This window comes from Dama dama, chromosome 13 (assembly GCF_033118175.1).
Source record: "Dama dama isolate Ldn47 chromosome 13, ASM3311817v1, whole genome shotgun sequence".
NCBI lineage: Eukaryota > Metazoa > Chordata > Mammalia > Artiodactyla > Cervidae > Dama > Dama dama.
The window spans coordinates 64,563,903-64,580,723 of record NC_083693.1 but is presented as its reverse complement, the minus strand read 5'-3'; the positions used below and the strand labels follow the sequence as shown (position 1 = coordinate 64,580,723).

Below are 16,821 nucleotides of genomic sequence, written 5' to 3'. Positions count from 1 at the left end.
ATACATGAGAACAAAACAAGATAATAAGGATACCTATCAGAAGGATGGATTATTTTTTATTGGAGCAAGAGAGATACAGATGGATGGAGGGCCAGGGCCACACGTACAACATATCTTTTATTTTTTATTTTTTTGATGTGGGTTATTTTTAAAGTCCTTATTGAATTTGTTACAGTATTGTTTGTTTTATGATTAGTTTGGCCACGAGGCATATGGGATCTCAGCTCCCCAACCAGGGATTGAGCCCATAACTCCCTGCATTGGAAGGCAAAATCTTAACCACTGGACTGTCAGGGAAGTCTCCAACGTAGATATCTTACTTTACTGATGGCTTCCTTCTTCCTGGACTATTTGACCCCCACCGACCCCACCCTAGGGTGACTGCAATGACAAATCACCATTGGCAGCGTCAACTGGGGCCTCCTGCAATGCCACCCTGCAACCTAACTGGCTCTTTCACACCCAGCATGTAACCATTTCTAGATTTCCTTACTCTGCTGAGACATTGACCCTGTTCTCCACCCTCCTGTTCCACAGAGAGAAAGAAGGGAGATAAGAGCCCTCCGACAGAAACTCCTCCAGCTGCAGGAAGAGTCAAATCCGCATTTGACAGTCAAGATCTGTCACCATCTGCATTTCTTCCTGAGCTCCCAGAGGGCCCTGTGCAGCCTGCTATGAGCTCTGTGGCCTTGGGTCATTCTGTAGCTTCTCTGAGCCTCAGTGTTTCTATCTGTAAATTGGAATAACACCCACGACCACCTAGCAGAAACAAGAAATGAAACCAAAGCCCTGCCCTTCTGTGTTGGAAGGGGTAACTGAGATGTTATGTAGGAAGCCACCCAGTGGGATAAAAGGGTTTCTACCCATACTCACTAAGAATTTATTTTCCATCTGCTTCTGCCATCCTTGACCATGGCTGGTTTACATTCCTCAACCTCCCAGTCTCGGGCTCCATCTAGAACTGGGGCTCAGCCTACCACATGTGTTTCTTGTGAAAAAGACTCAGAACGGATTTCCTTGAGAAGGGGTTCAGCTGCAAGTAAGGAGCAGAAATGTAAACGGCAGCTGACGTCTGTGCTCTGGACCAAGCACCTTACTTACATCTTGCATCATCCAGCTCCCTCACGGCTGGGTGAGGTAGGCACTATTACCATTCCTTCTGATGGGTGAAGACTCAGGGCACAGAGAGGTTAAAGAAACCCAAGAACATGCAAACAGGAAATGCAGAAGCTAGATGCAGACCTGGGCGTCACCGAGAACATCTCACTTATCTCTTGCCATCGAGTCTGTGTTAACTAGTCTATGCAGGGCAGGGGTGCAGACTGGGGTGGAAAGTACCCCAGGCTGGGCTCAGGTTCCCAATTCTGAGTGCCCAACACCCACCCTTTTGGGCGTGACCACAGAGCCTTCTATAGCACTTCCTTTTGCCATGGCCAAGTCCTGGGGCTCTTATCTGAAAAACTAAGATAATGCACTGGGTGAGGGGTTTGGGGAGGTGAATATGTTAGGGGGAGAGAAGGGAGGGAGGCTCAAGGAGTCCTCTGACCCTCCCTGCCCAGACGGCAGTGAGGGAGAGGGCACTCACAGGGGCCTGCTATAGGCAGAACCCCAGTCAGTGCTCTGCACTGGTCATTATCCATTGGAATAAGGTGGTCTGTTCTGCATTCCTCTTTGGGGAGGTTTAGCTGCTCAGCTAGTCACAGGGTCCCTTCTAGGAAGTATTCAAAGATAGCACCTCAAAAACAGTGTCATTGTACGACTCACTGCAAGAACATATGCAGAGTGTTCTAGATTAGGGTGCAACTCCTGTGCTTAAACCCAGCAGTTCAGCCAAAGCTGGTACCAGGAGAAGAGCATCTGAGTAAATTGCCCATGTTCCCCTTGCCCCTCATCCTCTCTGGGTGTCCACTGCTTATCCTCTACAGAGATGCTGCCCACAGTGGTTGTTGCAGGTGAGCACCCAGAAGGCTAATGGGCTGGGTGTGCCACCCAGAGCTCCCACTCCAGCACCCTCGGGGGGTCCATATGCAAACTTCCCAAGCCCATCTTATTTCTCTTTCTACCTGCCCATCTCCTGGCAGCCCACTTTTTGAGCCCCAGGAGGACTTGAATCCCAGCTCTGATCTTTATCAGCTGTGTGTCCGTAGGCAAGTTACTTTTACTTCTTTGGCCTCAATTTCCTCATCTGAGCCTGAGTATAATAATATCCATCTCTCAGGGTTTCCATGAGAATTGTTGACCACATGTATGAATGCTTGGCACAGAGTATGCACTTAAAGATATTTATCACTATTATTATAGACTGCTACCACTTACTGAACACTAAACCACATGCTAAGATTTTTATTTGCAAATAGTAGCAACCGTACCTTCCCCTGGAGAAGGAAATGGCAACCTACTCCAGTATTCTTGCCTGGAGAATTCCAGGGACAGAGGAGCCTAGCAGGTTATAGTCCACAGGGTCACAAAGAGTTGGACACATTGAATGACTAACACTTTCACTTTCAATCTCATTTGACAAATAAATGATACTTATTAATAAAATTATTACTACATATCTTTTTTTCCAAACAAAGAGCTAGGAAGACAGAATCAAAGATTATCTATGCAGCAGATTAAAAATGGCCAGAAATTCTTTGCAGCTCCTTCCTTCAAGAGGTAGAATCTATTTCCCTGAACCTGGAAGGCTGGCCTGGGACTTGCTTTTGACCAAAAGAATGCAGCAGAGTGGTAGTGTTGAGTTCTAAGTCTAGGCCTTAGGAGGCATGTCAGCTTCCATGTTCACCCTTTTGAACCATAACTGTCACATGCAGAAGGCTGAGCAGCTCTGCTGGAGTCATGAGGCCCAGCCCACAGTGGGCACAGCCTGCCAGACAGGTAGTCAAGGCCATCTCAGGACATCCAAACCTAGTCAAGCTGCCAGATGATTACAGCTGTGTGGTTGATCCCAGGAGAGACCAGCAGAAGAACCACTCAGCAGAACCCAGCCCAAACTGCTGATCTACAGAATCCTGAGAAAATCAAATGGTGACTGTTTCAAGCCACTGGACCTTGGAGTGGTTCATATACCACAGTAGATAATGGTATAGCTGTGGGGTATGAGGAGATAGGGTCTCATCCTTTGGGTATCTCCCACTTTCCTTCTATTAGGTGCTGCTGAGGGGCCCCCAGATCTCAGTGGGGAAATTTAAAAGCTACAGATGTATCCAGCTCCTCACTCTACAGCTAAAGAAACCAAGACCCAGAGATGCAAAAAGACATCCTGAGGTCACATTATTTGTTGTTGGCAGAGCCAGGACAAGAATGCAAAGCCTATGACCTTCAGGCTGGGGTTGTAATCTCCTACATGTCCTCCAACCCAGTCAACCCACCAAGTGTCAGCTGAGCATGTTTCTGAGCATGTCAGACACCTGGCTGGAGGTTTTAAATACCTTGCAGGAACTCCTTCCCTGGGGTTTAGAATATTTTACCCCTTGTACAGATGAGAAAACTGTGCAGGAGAGGACTGGCAAAGAGAGAGAGAGAAAGGGGAAGGTTCAGAGTGGTGGGCCTTGGGGCCCTTCTGTGTAAGACTTCAGTCAATGGGCTCTGGAGCCAGACTCTGTAGAGTTCGGTTCTTAGTTGGCCACTCTGAGCTGTGTGACTGCTCTGGGGCTGCTCCTTGCTCTGCAAAATGGGATCATGATAGTTCCTGTCTGTGATGGTCACTATGAGTTAGCTCCCTGAGAACCAGTCCCCTCCCTCTCCTTGCTAACTGACCTCTGCCACTCACTCCCTTCCCCAGCTATCCTCACAGTCAGGAGTGGTCAGTAAGGTATCTGCAAAAACATCTGTTCCCTGACAAAAAGACTGATCCTAAGAGAAGAAAGCCTTTTGCCCATGACCTCCTTCTTTTGAATGGATGAGATGGCTGGAGCTGCAGCCACTATTTTGTAACCATGAAGTGACAAACCCGAGAGCCTTAAAAGCCAGCCTTGAAAATGAGGGAACAGAAATGTGGAAAGAACTTGGGTCTTGAAGACATTAGCCAGTTCAGTTGCTCAGTCATGTCTGACTCTTTGTGACCCCATGGACTGCAGCACACCAGGCTTCCCTGTCCATCACCAACTCCCAGAGCTTGCTCAGACTCATGCCATCATGTAGGTGATGCCATCCAACCATCTCATCCTCTGTCATCCCCTTCTCCTCCTACCTTCAATCTTTCCCAGCATCAATGTCTTCACCCATGAGTCAGTTCTTCACATCAGCTGGCCAAAGTATTGGAGCTTCAGCTTTAGCATCAGTCCTTCCAACGAGTATTCAAGACTGATCTCCTTTAGGATGGACTGGTTTGATCTCTTTGCAGTTCAAGGGACTCTCAAGAGTCTTTTCCATCACCACAGTTCAAAAGCATTGATTTTTCAGCACTCAGCTTGCTTTATAGTCCAACTCTTACATCCATACATGACTATTGGAAAAACCATAGCTTTGACTAGATGAACCTTTGTTGGCAAAGTAATGTCTCTGCTTTTTTAATATGATGTCTAGGTTGGTTATAGCTTTTCTTCCAAGGAGTAAGCATCTTTTAATTTCATGGCTGCAGTCACCATCTGCAGTGATTTTGTAGCCCAAAAAAAATAAAGTCTCTCACTGTCATCACTTAACCACTAAACTAGCCCTAGACGCCAAACCTCCAGATTTCTCATTAGGTAAGCAATAGTCACCTTATGGTTGAAGCTACCATAGGCTAGGTATTACTTGAACTGAAAGCATTCCCAGCTGACCCAGTGCCTCAAAGGATATTGAAAGTGCCCAGGTGACTTCAGTAGAGTGCCTGCTATATAATAAGCACCCAATATATGGTATGGGGCTTTCCAGATGGCACTAGTGGTAAAGAACCTGCCTGCCAACACAGGAGACATAAGACTTGCATTTGATCCTTGGGTTGAGAAGATCTCTTGGAGGACAGCATGGCAATGCATTCCAGTAATCTTGCCTGGAGAATCCCATAGACAGAGGAGCCTGGTGGGCTACAATCCATAGGGTCATAAAGAGTTGGACACAACTGAAGCGACTTAGCATGCACACAATGTATGGTGTCTCTACCTGCCTCAGAGTCCCCTGCGGTGTGGAGGTGGCATTCCCATCTTCTCATTCTTAGATGGTTCTATAGTCAGAAAGGTAACATACTGAGCACCAGGCACCTTGGACATGCAAAGCCATCCTCACTAGCAGCTCCAGACTTCATGTCTCAGCCCCGAGTGAAAGGATGAGCTCAAGGTGAGCAGAGAGGGAACACGAGGTGACAGGTCCAGGCCCCGGAGCCTTCTCTGTCCACTGCCAAGATCCCTGTATGTGGGCTGCCCGGGGTCATTAGGACGGAGCAGGTCACACTCATGCCCACACTGGGACCCTCCCTGAGCGAGTGCTCCCGAAAGCCTTCCCTGATTAAGCGGGGCCAAAGCTTGCTGTGCCCCAGCGTCCTCACTCAACCTCTCTCCTCTATGGGTAGAAGTGTCATCTGGTGCCTTGTTGAGCCGACATTTGAGTCAGCCCACTCCTTCTGTTCCCTCTTTATTTATTCCCCTTTTGTCAGCTCCCCCAATACACTAGATTAGGAACTTGCAAAAAGCAGAAGAATCCTCTTCCCCCAACTGTATAAACCAATGGGTGACATGCCCACCCCATGCTCTGAGGATCCAGTTTTCTTTGAAGAGCTAGGATTCGCCCATCCCCACCTCCTGAAGCCACAGCGAGGTCATGGCCAGAGCCCTGGGCCGTGAGGCCAGACACGGTGTCCCTCCTAGTACTGACCCTGGCTTGCTGTGCCCTTCGGCAAGTCACTTCCCCTCTCTGAGCTGGCTTTTCCAGTCTAGTCCGGGAGAGGGACAAAAGGGTCCAGGACTCTCCATCTAGAAGATTCTCTCCCAGCATCAGTGGCCTGGGATCTTTCCCAAACCTCAGGGTTAGTTTTATAGGTAAATCACTGCAGTCCAGGAGGGCTGAGCCCCTGGCTGGCATGCGAGCCCCTCCCTGTCCACCTTCAGACAGCATGATGAATTTTGGGAAGACCAGCTGATTTCAGTAACAGCTGGGACAGAATATGCTTAGGGAGAGAATGCAGCTACTGCGTGCCCGTCCTTCTCTCCAAATAAATACATAAAAACTCAAAGCTAAATACAGTATAAATGGTTTTGTTTTTACTATCCCTTTTTGGCCTGGTCAATCCAGAGCTGTCTGCTTTTCCACTTTTGTTATTTTAGGACTATTTTCCAGTTGCTTGGGGAAATTTTCCAATCATGCTTTTTAGGGCTGGAACAGAAGTGGCTAGTTCTTTATGGAGTTCACACGTGCAGGGGCATCGGTGCCCGTGGAGGTCGGGGGTCTGGTGGCTGAAGCCCAGTTTGGATATGCAGCCCATCTTTGTGACGTACAATGAGATTGTAGTCTGGCAAGGAGTGGGGTTTCTCAATCCTGGCTGCACATCAGAATCACTGAGGGAGCTTGAAAACCTTGCTGATGGCTGAGCCCCACTCTAAACCAAAGAAATATGCATTTTGGGGGATAAGGCTGAGACATCATGGGGTTTTTTTGTGTATTTTTTTTTGTTTGTTTTTTAAGTCTTTGAAGGCAGTTAGTGCAAATCACACTCTATCACTTAGTAGCCATATTACTCAGGGTAGGTTCCTTACCGTCAGAAGTGAGTTTCCTCACTTATAAAATAGAGAGCCCCCGGGAATTCCCTGGTGGTCCAGTGGTTAGGACTTGGTGCTTTCACTGCAGGGGCCCGGGTTTGATCCCTGGTTAGGGAACTAAGATCCTGCAAGCCACACAGTGTGACCAAAATATAAAAATTAAAAATAAGTAAATAAAATAAAGAGCCCGCCCCTTGTTCTGCAGGGCTGTTGGAAAGATGAGAGATAGCGCTTGGCAACACAGCAGACCTGCTGGCTGTGATTTCTACCCTGGTCCTAGCACCCTGAAGGCAAGAAAAGCAGCTTCACTGATGCTTTTGCCAAACTAATACTGAATGGAATTGGCATCCTTGGGCTCACAGTAGAGGAAGATGCCTTGAATGTGGTTGGTCCATATCACAACTCAGGTTACTGCAGCTCTTGCTAACCCCTCACTACAAAAAGCAATCTTACAAGAGGTTTCATTCATTAAAAGACCACCTTGAGGTCTAAAAGCAATGACACCCCAGTAGCAACACTGAGTGCCAGATCTTAGTTTCTAATATTATTTCCCAGTGAGAAATGGCTGAGCCTAGGACTAGGGCAAGAAATATATAAGACAGTTTAGAGCATCTTTTAGTGTAAGAAAGTGAGGAAGTACTCCAAACAAACAAATAAGTAAAACACACACAGAATGATGGGAGTTCATCAAAGGGACACAGAAACAAATAGAAAGAGCTCCCGGTGGCCCAAGTTGAAACAATTTGAGCAACAAAATAATTATAGTAGTATTGGGCTATATTGGGCCTCCCTGTGGCTCAGTGGTAAAGAATCCACCTGCCAATGCAGGAGATGCAGGTTTGATCTGGGTTGGGAAGATCTGCTGGAGCCCTGGTGAAGGAAATAGCAACCCACTCCAGTATTCCTGCTTGGAAATCCCATGGACAGAGGAGCCTGGTGGGCTACAGTCCATGGGGTTGCAAAAGAGATGGACATGACTTAGCAACTAAACAACAATGACAACACTGAATTATAACTCAAAGCATAAAATAAATATCTGTGAGTCAATACTGATAAAGTAAGTGATTGAATAACTAAATAAATGGAGAAGAGACAGATCCTTTGTGCAGAAGAATTTCAAATAATTTACACAGATGCTCTACCCTCAGGGAGGAGGAGCACAAGTCCCCACTCTTCCTTCCAAAGAGGATGATATGGAAGCAGGAGGGGAAGGAGTAACTTTACAGTGGACCCTGACAGGTGATCAAGGTCAACAACCACAGTGATGTCATGTTGATAATACTTACCTTAGTCACAGTGGGATGAGAATGGCACTTTGGCTCTGGGATCTTCCTCCCTCAAACCTGTACCCCTGTCTAACCATCTGACAAATCAGGGGACATTCTACAAAACGCATGACCAGTACTCCTCAAAGCTGTCAAGATCGTCAAAAACAAAGAAAGTCTGAGCCAAGAGGAGCCTAAGGAGACTTGTGAGTATATGTGATGTGGTGCCCTGGAGGGGATCCCGAAACACAAAATGACATTAGGTAAAAACGTAGCAATATTGGTTCAGTAACTGTGACAAATGTACCAGACTATTGTTAGACCTTAACAGTGGGAGAAACTGCGTGAGAAGTACATAAGGAAACTCTCTGAACTATCTTGGTAACTTCTTTGTAAACGGAAGACTTCTGAAATAAAACTAAAAGAAAAAACACCCCACCCTTTGGGTGTAGAATGAATAAAGGTGGCTTTTGACTGCCTTGCTCTGGGTCCATGCAAATCAAAAATAGGCCAATATGTTCCCAGCACCTTATCAGAGAAGCAGGCTGCAGGAGATGGGGAGGGACTGGGCAGGGGTGGGGGTGGGGGAATGTGGTCAAGGTCATACAGATAGCTGAGACAAAGGGGCGGGATCTCCAGTCTCCTGACCACTGGCCCCAGACACGATGAAGCACTGTCCCTCATCAGCATCATGAGGGCGTGGGGCCCTGTGATCTCTGAGGACCCTCTGAACTCTCACAGCCTGGGGGCTATTCAGTGTCTGTATCTTTAAAAACTATGAAGCCATTGCACTGATGGAAATTCAGACAGTTCCCTGAGAGTGATAATATACAGCAAAGGGCCTTCCCAGCATCCCTGCAGATCACACCGTGCAGACTCTGCACTTTCTAGCGGTGTGACCTCAGGCAAGTGACTTAACTTCTCTGTGCCTCCATTTTCTTACCTGGAAATGGAAATGCCAATAACACCAACCAGAAAGAAGTCACTGTGAGAATCAAATAAGATCACGCAAAGAACAACTTTGGGTAAAAGCGAGACAAGTTTGTATCAGAGCACAAGCCTTAGGGCTTTGCTTTCTGCTTGAAAATACAGAAGCTCATGGGGAGGAGTAGAGGTGAGGGCAGAGAAGTGAACAGAAGGTGTCTCCTCCAGTTCTATGGTCCTCGGGGCTGCCCCAATCCCTGTGGCCATGGAGGGGGCAGTAAGGGGGCAGCAGTGGGAAGGGCCCAGCTGACCTCCTCCAGCTCCCAACCTGTGGTCTTAACAGTAGCCTGTGGTCTCACTCCTGGGATCAGATTCAAGGCTCTGGACACAGGACTCAGCATCTGCCTCCTCCAGGAAGTTTGCCTGGATCAGCCCACCTGGACACGTTCCCTCCCTCTTCCAGATCCCTCGCTGTCCTGCCTTTCACATAGCACTTAGACATCTCCTCCCCGTGCCATCTCATTCATATCTATGCATAGGACCCACCCTCCCAGACACTCTGAGAAAACAGTGGTAAGATAATAGTTTACCCATCTTCATACGTGTTTAAGACCATAGTTTACCCATCTTTGTACATGTCTCATACTCACACCCATCTGGTATTGGTTGACCTCAGAAAGTCACTTCTTTTTCTTTCCTGCTACTAACTTTCACCCTTGTGAGGGGTGTGCTCTGGCTTAGCTAGGACTGGGGTCAAATCTCAGCCCTGTAACTCACTACCCGTGTGACCTTGGACAGGTGACTTCACTCCCAGTGGCAGATGCTGCTGGGTCCCGCCCACTCTTTTTAGTGGACCCCAGGCCTGCTTCCAGCAGCCAGCTTGGCATCTCTTTGCCCATCAGCTATTTCTGGCCAGAGTCAGAGCTTCTCATACTGACAGCAGAAGGGAGGTGCTAGAACATGAACCGTCATCCCCCACTGCCCGGAACCAGCGGCTCTCAGGAGTTGGTCAATAACACCAGCTCCCTCAGCCCTCTGGGTAGAATGACCTTGAGATGTGTGTTCTACCCTGACTCCCAAAGTTCCCCAGGAGAAGTCAGCTCCATGTGCCCCCGGGGTAACCTGCATGAACGTGAAAGTGAAAGTTGCTCAGTTATGTCCAACTCTTTGCAACTCCATGGACTATACAGTCCATGGAATTCTCCAGGCCAGAATACTGGAGTGGGTAGCCTTTCCCTTCTCCAGGGGATCTTCCCAACCCAGGGATCAAACCCAGGTCTCCCACATTGCAGGTGGATTCTTTACCAGCTGAGCCACAAGGGAAGCCCTTTATTAGGGTTAGGGTTGATTTTATTAGCTGTCTCCACTTTCTTGTCTTATTTCCCCCACTTGTGGTCACTAGGGTCACCTCCCAAATAAACCACTTGCAATCAAATCCTCAGCTTGGGAAGCCTTTGAGTTTTTGCGTTTGGGAAGCACAAACAAGGGTGCTCTCCCTCCAGCCTCAGTTTCATTATGTGTAAAATGAGGATCATGGCAGAGTCCACCTCACAGGATTTATGCGAGGATTCAATGAGATGACAATCATACTATACTGTACTTGGTATACTGACATTAATAAGCATGCTCCACATAGACCACTACTATTGTTTTGAGTAAGGCTTATCCCAAACTTTTTGAGGACTGAACCATTTGATGAAGTGGACATGACTTACACCCAATGCAGTTTGCCTTGGGACAGGTCCTCACTATTCCACCTCCATCTACACACAGGCCTGGACACACCTCTCCTGATGACCCAGAAAGGTCCAGAAAACGGTCACCCTCAGCATCGCAACCTTGCACGTGGGCCTGTTTTTCAGCTGCAGCCTCCCCTCAGATCCTAACAGGGGAGTGGACAACCAACCAGGCCTGCAGCCTGGGAACGCTGACCAGAACACCTGCTGGTGTGAGTCTCCAATTTTATTTTCTGTGCAGTTTCATCATCTGCTCTGAAGCCTTCAGTCAGTTCAAAACGGAAAGCCTTTTAGGTGGGGGAGGAACGAAATAACAGATCTAGTTTCCTGAGGACTACAGTCTCCCTGCCTGACCCCTCTAACTCTCTCCCAGGCTGACTTGGTGATCAGGTGGGGCTGGGAAGGTCCACAGGGCACCTACCTCATAGCTGGGAGTGGCCTCCCTTTGCTCCCTCGGGATTCTGCTTGGTCTTCAGGTGTCTCTGGTCCCCACTCACTATGGCAGGGGCCTCTGTGGGACTTTGCTAGAGGCCCCATGTCGTTGCTGCTGTTGTTGTTCCGTCATTAAGTCGTGTCCAACTCTTTGTGACTCATGGACTGCAGCATGCCAGGCTCCCCTGTCCTTCACTATCTCCTGGACTTTGCTCAATTTCACGTCCATTGAGTCGGTGATGCCATCTAACCATCTTATCCTCTGCCACCATCTTCTCCATAAGTTCCAGTAATTCCAAAGTTCAGGTACAATTGCCAACTTGATGGATTTTATCCAGTCCATGGTAAATGAGTCCACTATCCACCTGAGTCTCCTGTGTTTAGAAGCTTGGACTATTCCCCAGAGCTTAGCGATACATACCACACTTGACAGTGAGAGCAACACAAGTGGCTAAAAGATATGATTCTATCCGTGTCAAATAAAACCTGTACATGGGCACTCCCCAGCCACCTGGGTTCAAATGCCAGCTCGGGCCCTGGCTAACTGTGTGAGCCTGTGGGACACTCAGCTGCATGCTGTCTCAGTTACTTTATCTGTAAAATGGGCATAACAGTAATATCTATCTCAGAGGGCTGCTGTGAGGATAAACTGCACTGAAGAACTTGGACTGTGCCCAGAATATAGCAAGTGCTTGGTGAATGGCTTTCTTGGAGGCTCAGATGGTAAAGAATCTGCCTGCAATGCAGGAGATCTGAGTTCAATCCCTGGGTTGGGACGATCTCCTGGAGAAGGGCATGGCAACCCACTCCAGTATTCTTGCCTGGATAATCCCATGGACAGAGGAGCCTGGTGGGTTATAGTCCATGGTGTCGCAAAGAGCTGGACATGACTGAACAACTAACACTTTCACCCTCTGGAGAATGCTAGCTATTACAGATGTGGGGGTCTGAACGCAAGATGAACAGGACATACATGTTCAGCAAAAATGACTTGGATGCAGACCAGTGGCTGTCGGGGGCCAGGGGAAGAAGGGACAGGGAGTAACTGCTTAATGGATATGGGGCTTTATCTTGGGGCGATGAAATATTTTGGAACTAGATAGAAGTGATGCTTGCACAACCCTGTGAACATACTAAGTTGCTCACTTGAAAATAGCTAATTTTATGTTATGTGAATTTCACCTTAATTTTAAAAAGCCCCGAACAAAAAAAGACTTCTGGGTAGTAGATAAGTGGAAAAAGAGTAGGTGGCAAAGACCTTTATCAGACACTTTACTTCTTACTTTATCATTTCTGTCCAGCTTGATATTTTTTTTTTACAATAAATACATATATGTATCACTTTTTAAATTAAACAAATTAAAAAAATTTAAAGGAAGTAGCATGTATGGGGGTGGTGGAAGGTGAGTGGGATTTGATGAGCTCTGACTCATATTTTATTATGTACCTATCTATCTTCCTCTGTAATGTTTGTACCATGGGGAGGAAAATACTATTAATGGCCCCATTTCAAAGAGAAAAGTGAGGTTCAGAAAATTTAAGCCATTTCCCAACTCACGGAGCCTGACTCAAAACCAAAAAAAAAAAAAAAAACTCAAGTAAGAGAAACCTTTCGATTCTATCACACAGCCCCTCGTCCTCTCATGTAAAATAAGGAGGATGTAAAGTGATTTCTCGGGTCCCTTGGACTCTGATATTCTCTAGTCCCTGGATGCCTGGCTGAGTTCTCGAAGTGCCAGTCCTGCTTGGGACTCCCAAGTACCCAGACACACCCCGCTAGCCATGCTGCCCGAGGCTCCGCAGCGGGACACCTGCTCTCCAAGGCAGAAACCAGACGGCCCAACAGTCCCTCAGTCCTGAGTTCTGGTGGGAACGCTGACAAACCTGAGAAGGGAGCAAACGGGCGGCTGTCTAGAGGGCAGCTCCTTTTCCGTGGGAGCCCAAGCAGCTCCTTACAGCTGTACCCGCCCATCGGCCACGAGGTGCAGAGACCACCCCACTCACCCCGGCCGCCTCCCGATGTAGGATCCTGGCCGCCTCCGCCCGGCCCAGACCCAGCTGCAACCACACCGGGCAGGTCTTGACGAGCTTCTCCAGGACGCTGATGTCCCTGCGAGGGATGCAGTTCTTGGGAGTGCCTGGCAAGCCGGGCCCCGTGCCATCTTCCTCCTCCTTTTCCTGTCTCTCTCCTTTGCCAACATCTGGAATAGGACTGAGAACAGAATAGAATGATCAGCGCATCCTGACGCAGGTCCAGAGAGGACTTGACAACAAATGGGGATTCAATTCTTATTGGACTGAATAAATCATGCTTGCTTATTCAGCATCTGCATAGCCAGGGCCTTTTGGGGAATTAAAAAATGGACAAGCCTTAAGGCTTGATCTTCACCTTAAGGCACTTAAAATGAGTAAGACATACACAGAAACAACCAGCTGTAAGGTCAGAATAAATATAGCAGGAGGAGAGTGCAATGGAAGGAGCTAATTCCAACCCCGGGGGAAGGGGAGGGGTTCAGGAAAACAATGGTATTTGAGCAGAGACCTGAAGAGAATTAAAAAAAAAAAAACACAACTTCTTAACTGAAGTGTAATTTACACACAGTAAAATGCACTAGTCTTTAATATACAGTTAGACAAACTTTTACATATGTCTGCACCCACGTAACCATCACCCAGATCAAGACAGAGAGTTGTGCTGTCCAATATGATAGCCACTGGTCATGTAAACTCTTAAGAGTGAGTTGTCTGAACTGAGACCCACTGTAAGTGTAAAATACACACAGGATTTCAAAGACATGCTATGAAAAGAAAAAGACCAGAAAATAGTTCATTAATAATATTTTACACTGATTGTGTATTGAACTGACCTTTTTGGACATACTGAGATAGAACATTATTAAAATTAATTTCACCCTATTTATTTTTCCTTTTTTAGTGTAACTACCAGAAAACGTAAAACTACACAAGGGGCTTGCATTGTATTTCGGTTAGATGCGCTGATACAGACATTTCCAGGTTTCCTTGTGTCTCTCCCAGTCAATCCCCAGGATGAGGATGTAACAGTTCAGGGTCCCCGGCAAAGGAGGAGTATCACGGGCCTGAGAAATAACATCTTGGTGCCTCAAATTCTGAGTCGGGGGTGGGGTGGGGGCTGCGTGGTCTGTTTGCCTGCTACCGGAGAAACAAAATCTCTCCGGGTATCTGCAGGGGTGAAGACCTTTTTCACTGTGGTTGTGGGTTTTGTTTGTTTTCTAGCTGCGCCCTGACCAGGGATCAAACCTGTGCTTCCTTCAGCAGAAGCACGGATCCTAACCACCAGACCACCAGGGACTTCCCATGGGTGAAAACCTTCATCAGATAGAAAGGGGCAGTTATAAAACCAGGAAGATGCAGCTGGTGCCCCTCCTTCATCCTGTATCCCTGAGATGCTGCACCAGAGATCAGGTTGGCATTTGCTATTAAGGAGCTGCCTGAGGGTGGGGCAGGATGAAGCCAGAATGAGCCCTGCTAGAGGCACAGAAAAGTGGAACCATTTGCTGAGGTCAGAGGACATGGGGGACCCAGGAGTCCTGATGAGGGAACAGCATTCCCTAGAGGGGAGGGCGGGGGTCCTGGCAGTTCTCTGGGTGGTGGGGAGGCTGGGAAGGTGGGGTTAAACAGGTCCAGCTGTGTTGGGTTTTGCAGAGACCAGACTAGAAAGATATATACAGTGAGAGATCCAGCAACATTAGTGTGCTAAAAATTCCCTCTTCTGAGGCTCCTCACTCCTAAATCCTTCTAGAAGCCCTCCCTCCCTGGAAGTTGCGTGTGTCGGGGGTTCTTATGAATTTCTCCTCTGGGTCCACACAAGAGTGTGCCAGGTCACCAGGCCAACAGGAGTGTCCAGGCAGCTGCAGGCGTCATGAGGCTGGGAGGGGCAGCTGGGGGGCATCTATAGGCTGTGGAATTGGGTCTCATTTCGAGTTTGAGGGCAGGGCAGCCCAGCTCATACAAACATGACCTCTTCCCAGGCCCTGAAGTATGGCCCACATCTCCTCTGGGAACGCAGTAAAGACAGCGGAGGCCAGAATCACCCAGAAATACACACTCTTGGTCTTCTAGGTTCTTCTAGCCTTCCTTAGAAGCACAAAAATATCTTCTGGCACCAAAAGGCTTTATAGTCATCCTAAAATCTTCTTGCTTGGCCCCAGGCTTCCCCTCAGAGGCCAATTAGGACTCTAACAGCCACTGGAGAGAGAGCAATTGGCTCCCATTTCCTCTCTGCCACTAACTAGGCTTAGGTTGCTTAGTGAAGTCTGTGAGCACATCCATTCCCTCTTAGGGCCTTAGTATCTGCATCTGTACAATGAGGAGAAGTAGCCTGGAAGACTCCTCTGTTTGCCAGGTGGCCTAGGTAGGACCTGGACTTTTGGGACAAGGGTCTCCACTTTCTCTTGTGGAACCAAGATTAAACAAGCTTTGAAAAAAATGAGAAAGTTCACCCTGAATTCATTTATACTATGAATATTGTCTGAGGGCCTGAAAGCACCAGATATTGTTCCAGGCATGGGGTTAGAGCAGAGAACAAAACAGCTTAAAAAGGAGAAAAACCCCTCACCTTTGGGAGAGGAGTCAGGCCACAGACACGGTGAAGGGGTACCCTGGGGTGTTAGATGGTGCTGAGCACCAGCCCGGCAAGCAAAGGGCTGGGGTCAGGGGAGACCTCATTGAAAAGACTGAGTAACATCTGGATGCAGACAGCTGGGGAAAAGATTCCAGACTCAGGGGCAGCAAAGGCCTCGAGCACCAGGCTTGAGCTGCCTGGTCCAGAAGGAACCACCAGGAAGCCTGGGGGTGGCAGGAGGTAGAAGGGTGAGGGTGGGAGAAGGTGAGGTCAGGGACCAGGGTTGGGGGGGAGGGTCCCTCTAAGGATTCTGGATCTACTGGGAGGGTTGGCTCTAAATCAACATATGTAAGCACCTTCCCTGGGCTTCCAGCTAGCAACTTGCTCTCACCAGCCCCTGGGCTTTCTTGGCAAGAAGAAATGGACTGGTTAAGATGTGGTGGGGACTGACTGGCCTCTGGGCCCACAGAGATGAACCCAATCCCCTATCCCCAGCCCCCAGCAGTCCCACCTGCTCCTTGAGGTACAGGCTGCTGCTTTCAGGGTGAGCAAGTAGAAACTCTGCCCCAGGCTCTAGCACCAAAGGGACTGTGTCATCTCTCCTTTTGTGGTCATGTCCCTGCCCTGCTCTAAAACCCTCAAAGGCCCCCACTGCCGGAAGAGTCCAATCCAGTCCCTGATACTGAAGGCATTCCCATTTGGAGCCCCCACCCACAGAAGGAGGCTGCTGTCCACCACCCCTGCAAAACCTGCACATCCCCACTTGACACTCTGGCTCCAGCTATTCTGTCCACCTGCAGTACCTTCAGATTCTCTGTGACCTCCTCTCAACAGGTAGGCAAACATTTATTAGACGAGACACAGAAAGCAAGAACCATAAAGGAAAAGGTGGATAAGTTAGTCATATAAACACTGAAACTTGTGCCCATGAAAACACCTCATGAAGAAAATGAAGACTCAAAAAAAACAAAAACAAAACATAAAACTGATCACTCAAACTACAGGCTGGGAGCAAATATTTGCAAAGCATGTATCTAATAGAGATCACACAAATTAATTTTTTAAAGGGGCTTTGAGGATGCTTCAAAGAAGAAGACATGGCCAGGAAGCAGGTAAAAAGTGCTCGACATCATTAGTCATTAAGGAAATGCAAATTAAAACCACAATAAGATACCACGACACAACCA

General features: G+C 48.0%; 1 protein-coding gene across 2 annotated transcripts in view; it reads right to left on the bottom strand.

The window, feature by feature from the left end:
* RIN3 (Ras and Rab interactor 3) overlaps positions 1 to 16,821 on the bottom strand; it is a 133,354-nt gene that overhangs the window by 78,195 nt on the left and 38,338 nt on the right. For both annotated transcript variants that reach the window (XM_061159320.1, XM_061159319.1), the window contains exon 2: positions 13,036 to 13,243. In XM_061159320.1, coding sequence (XP_061015303.1) covers positions 13,036 to 13,243 — 208 coding nt within the window. The remainder of the gene's footprint in view (positions 1 to 13,035; positions 13,244 to 16,821) is intronic.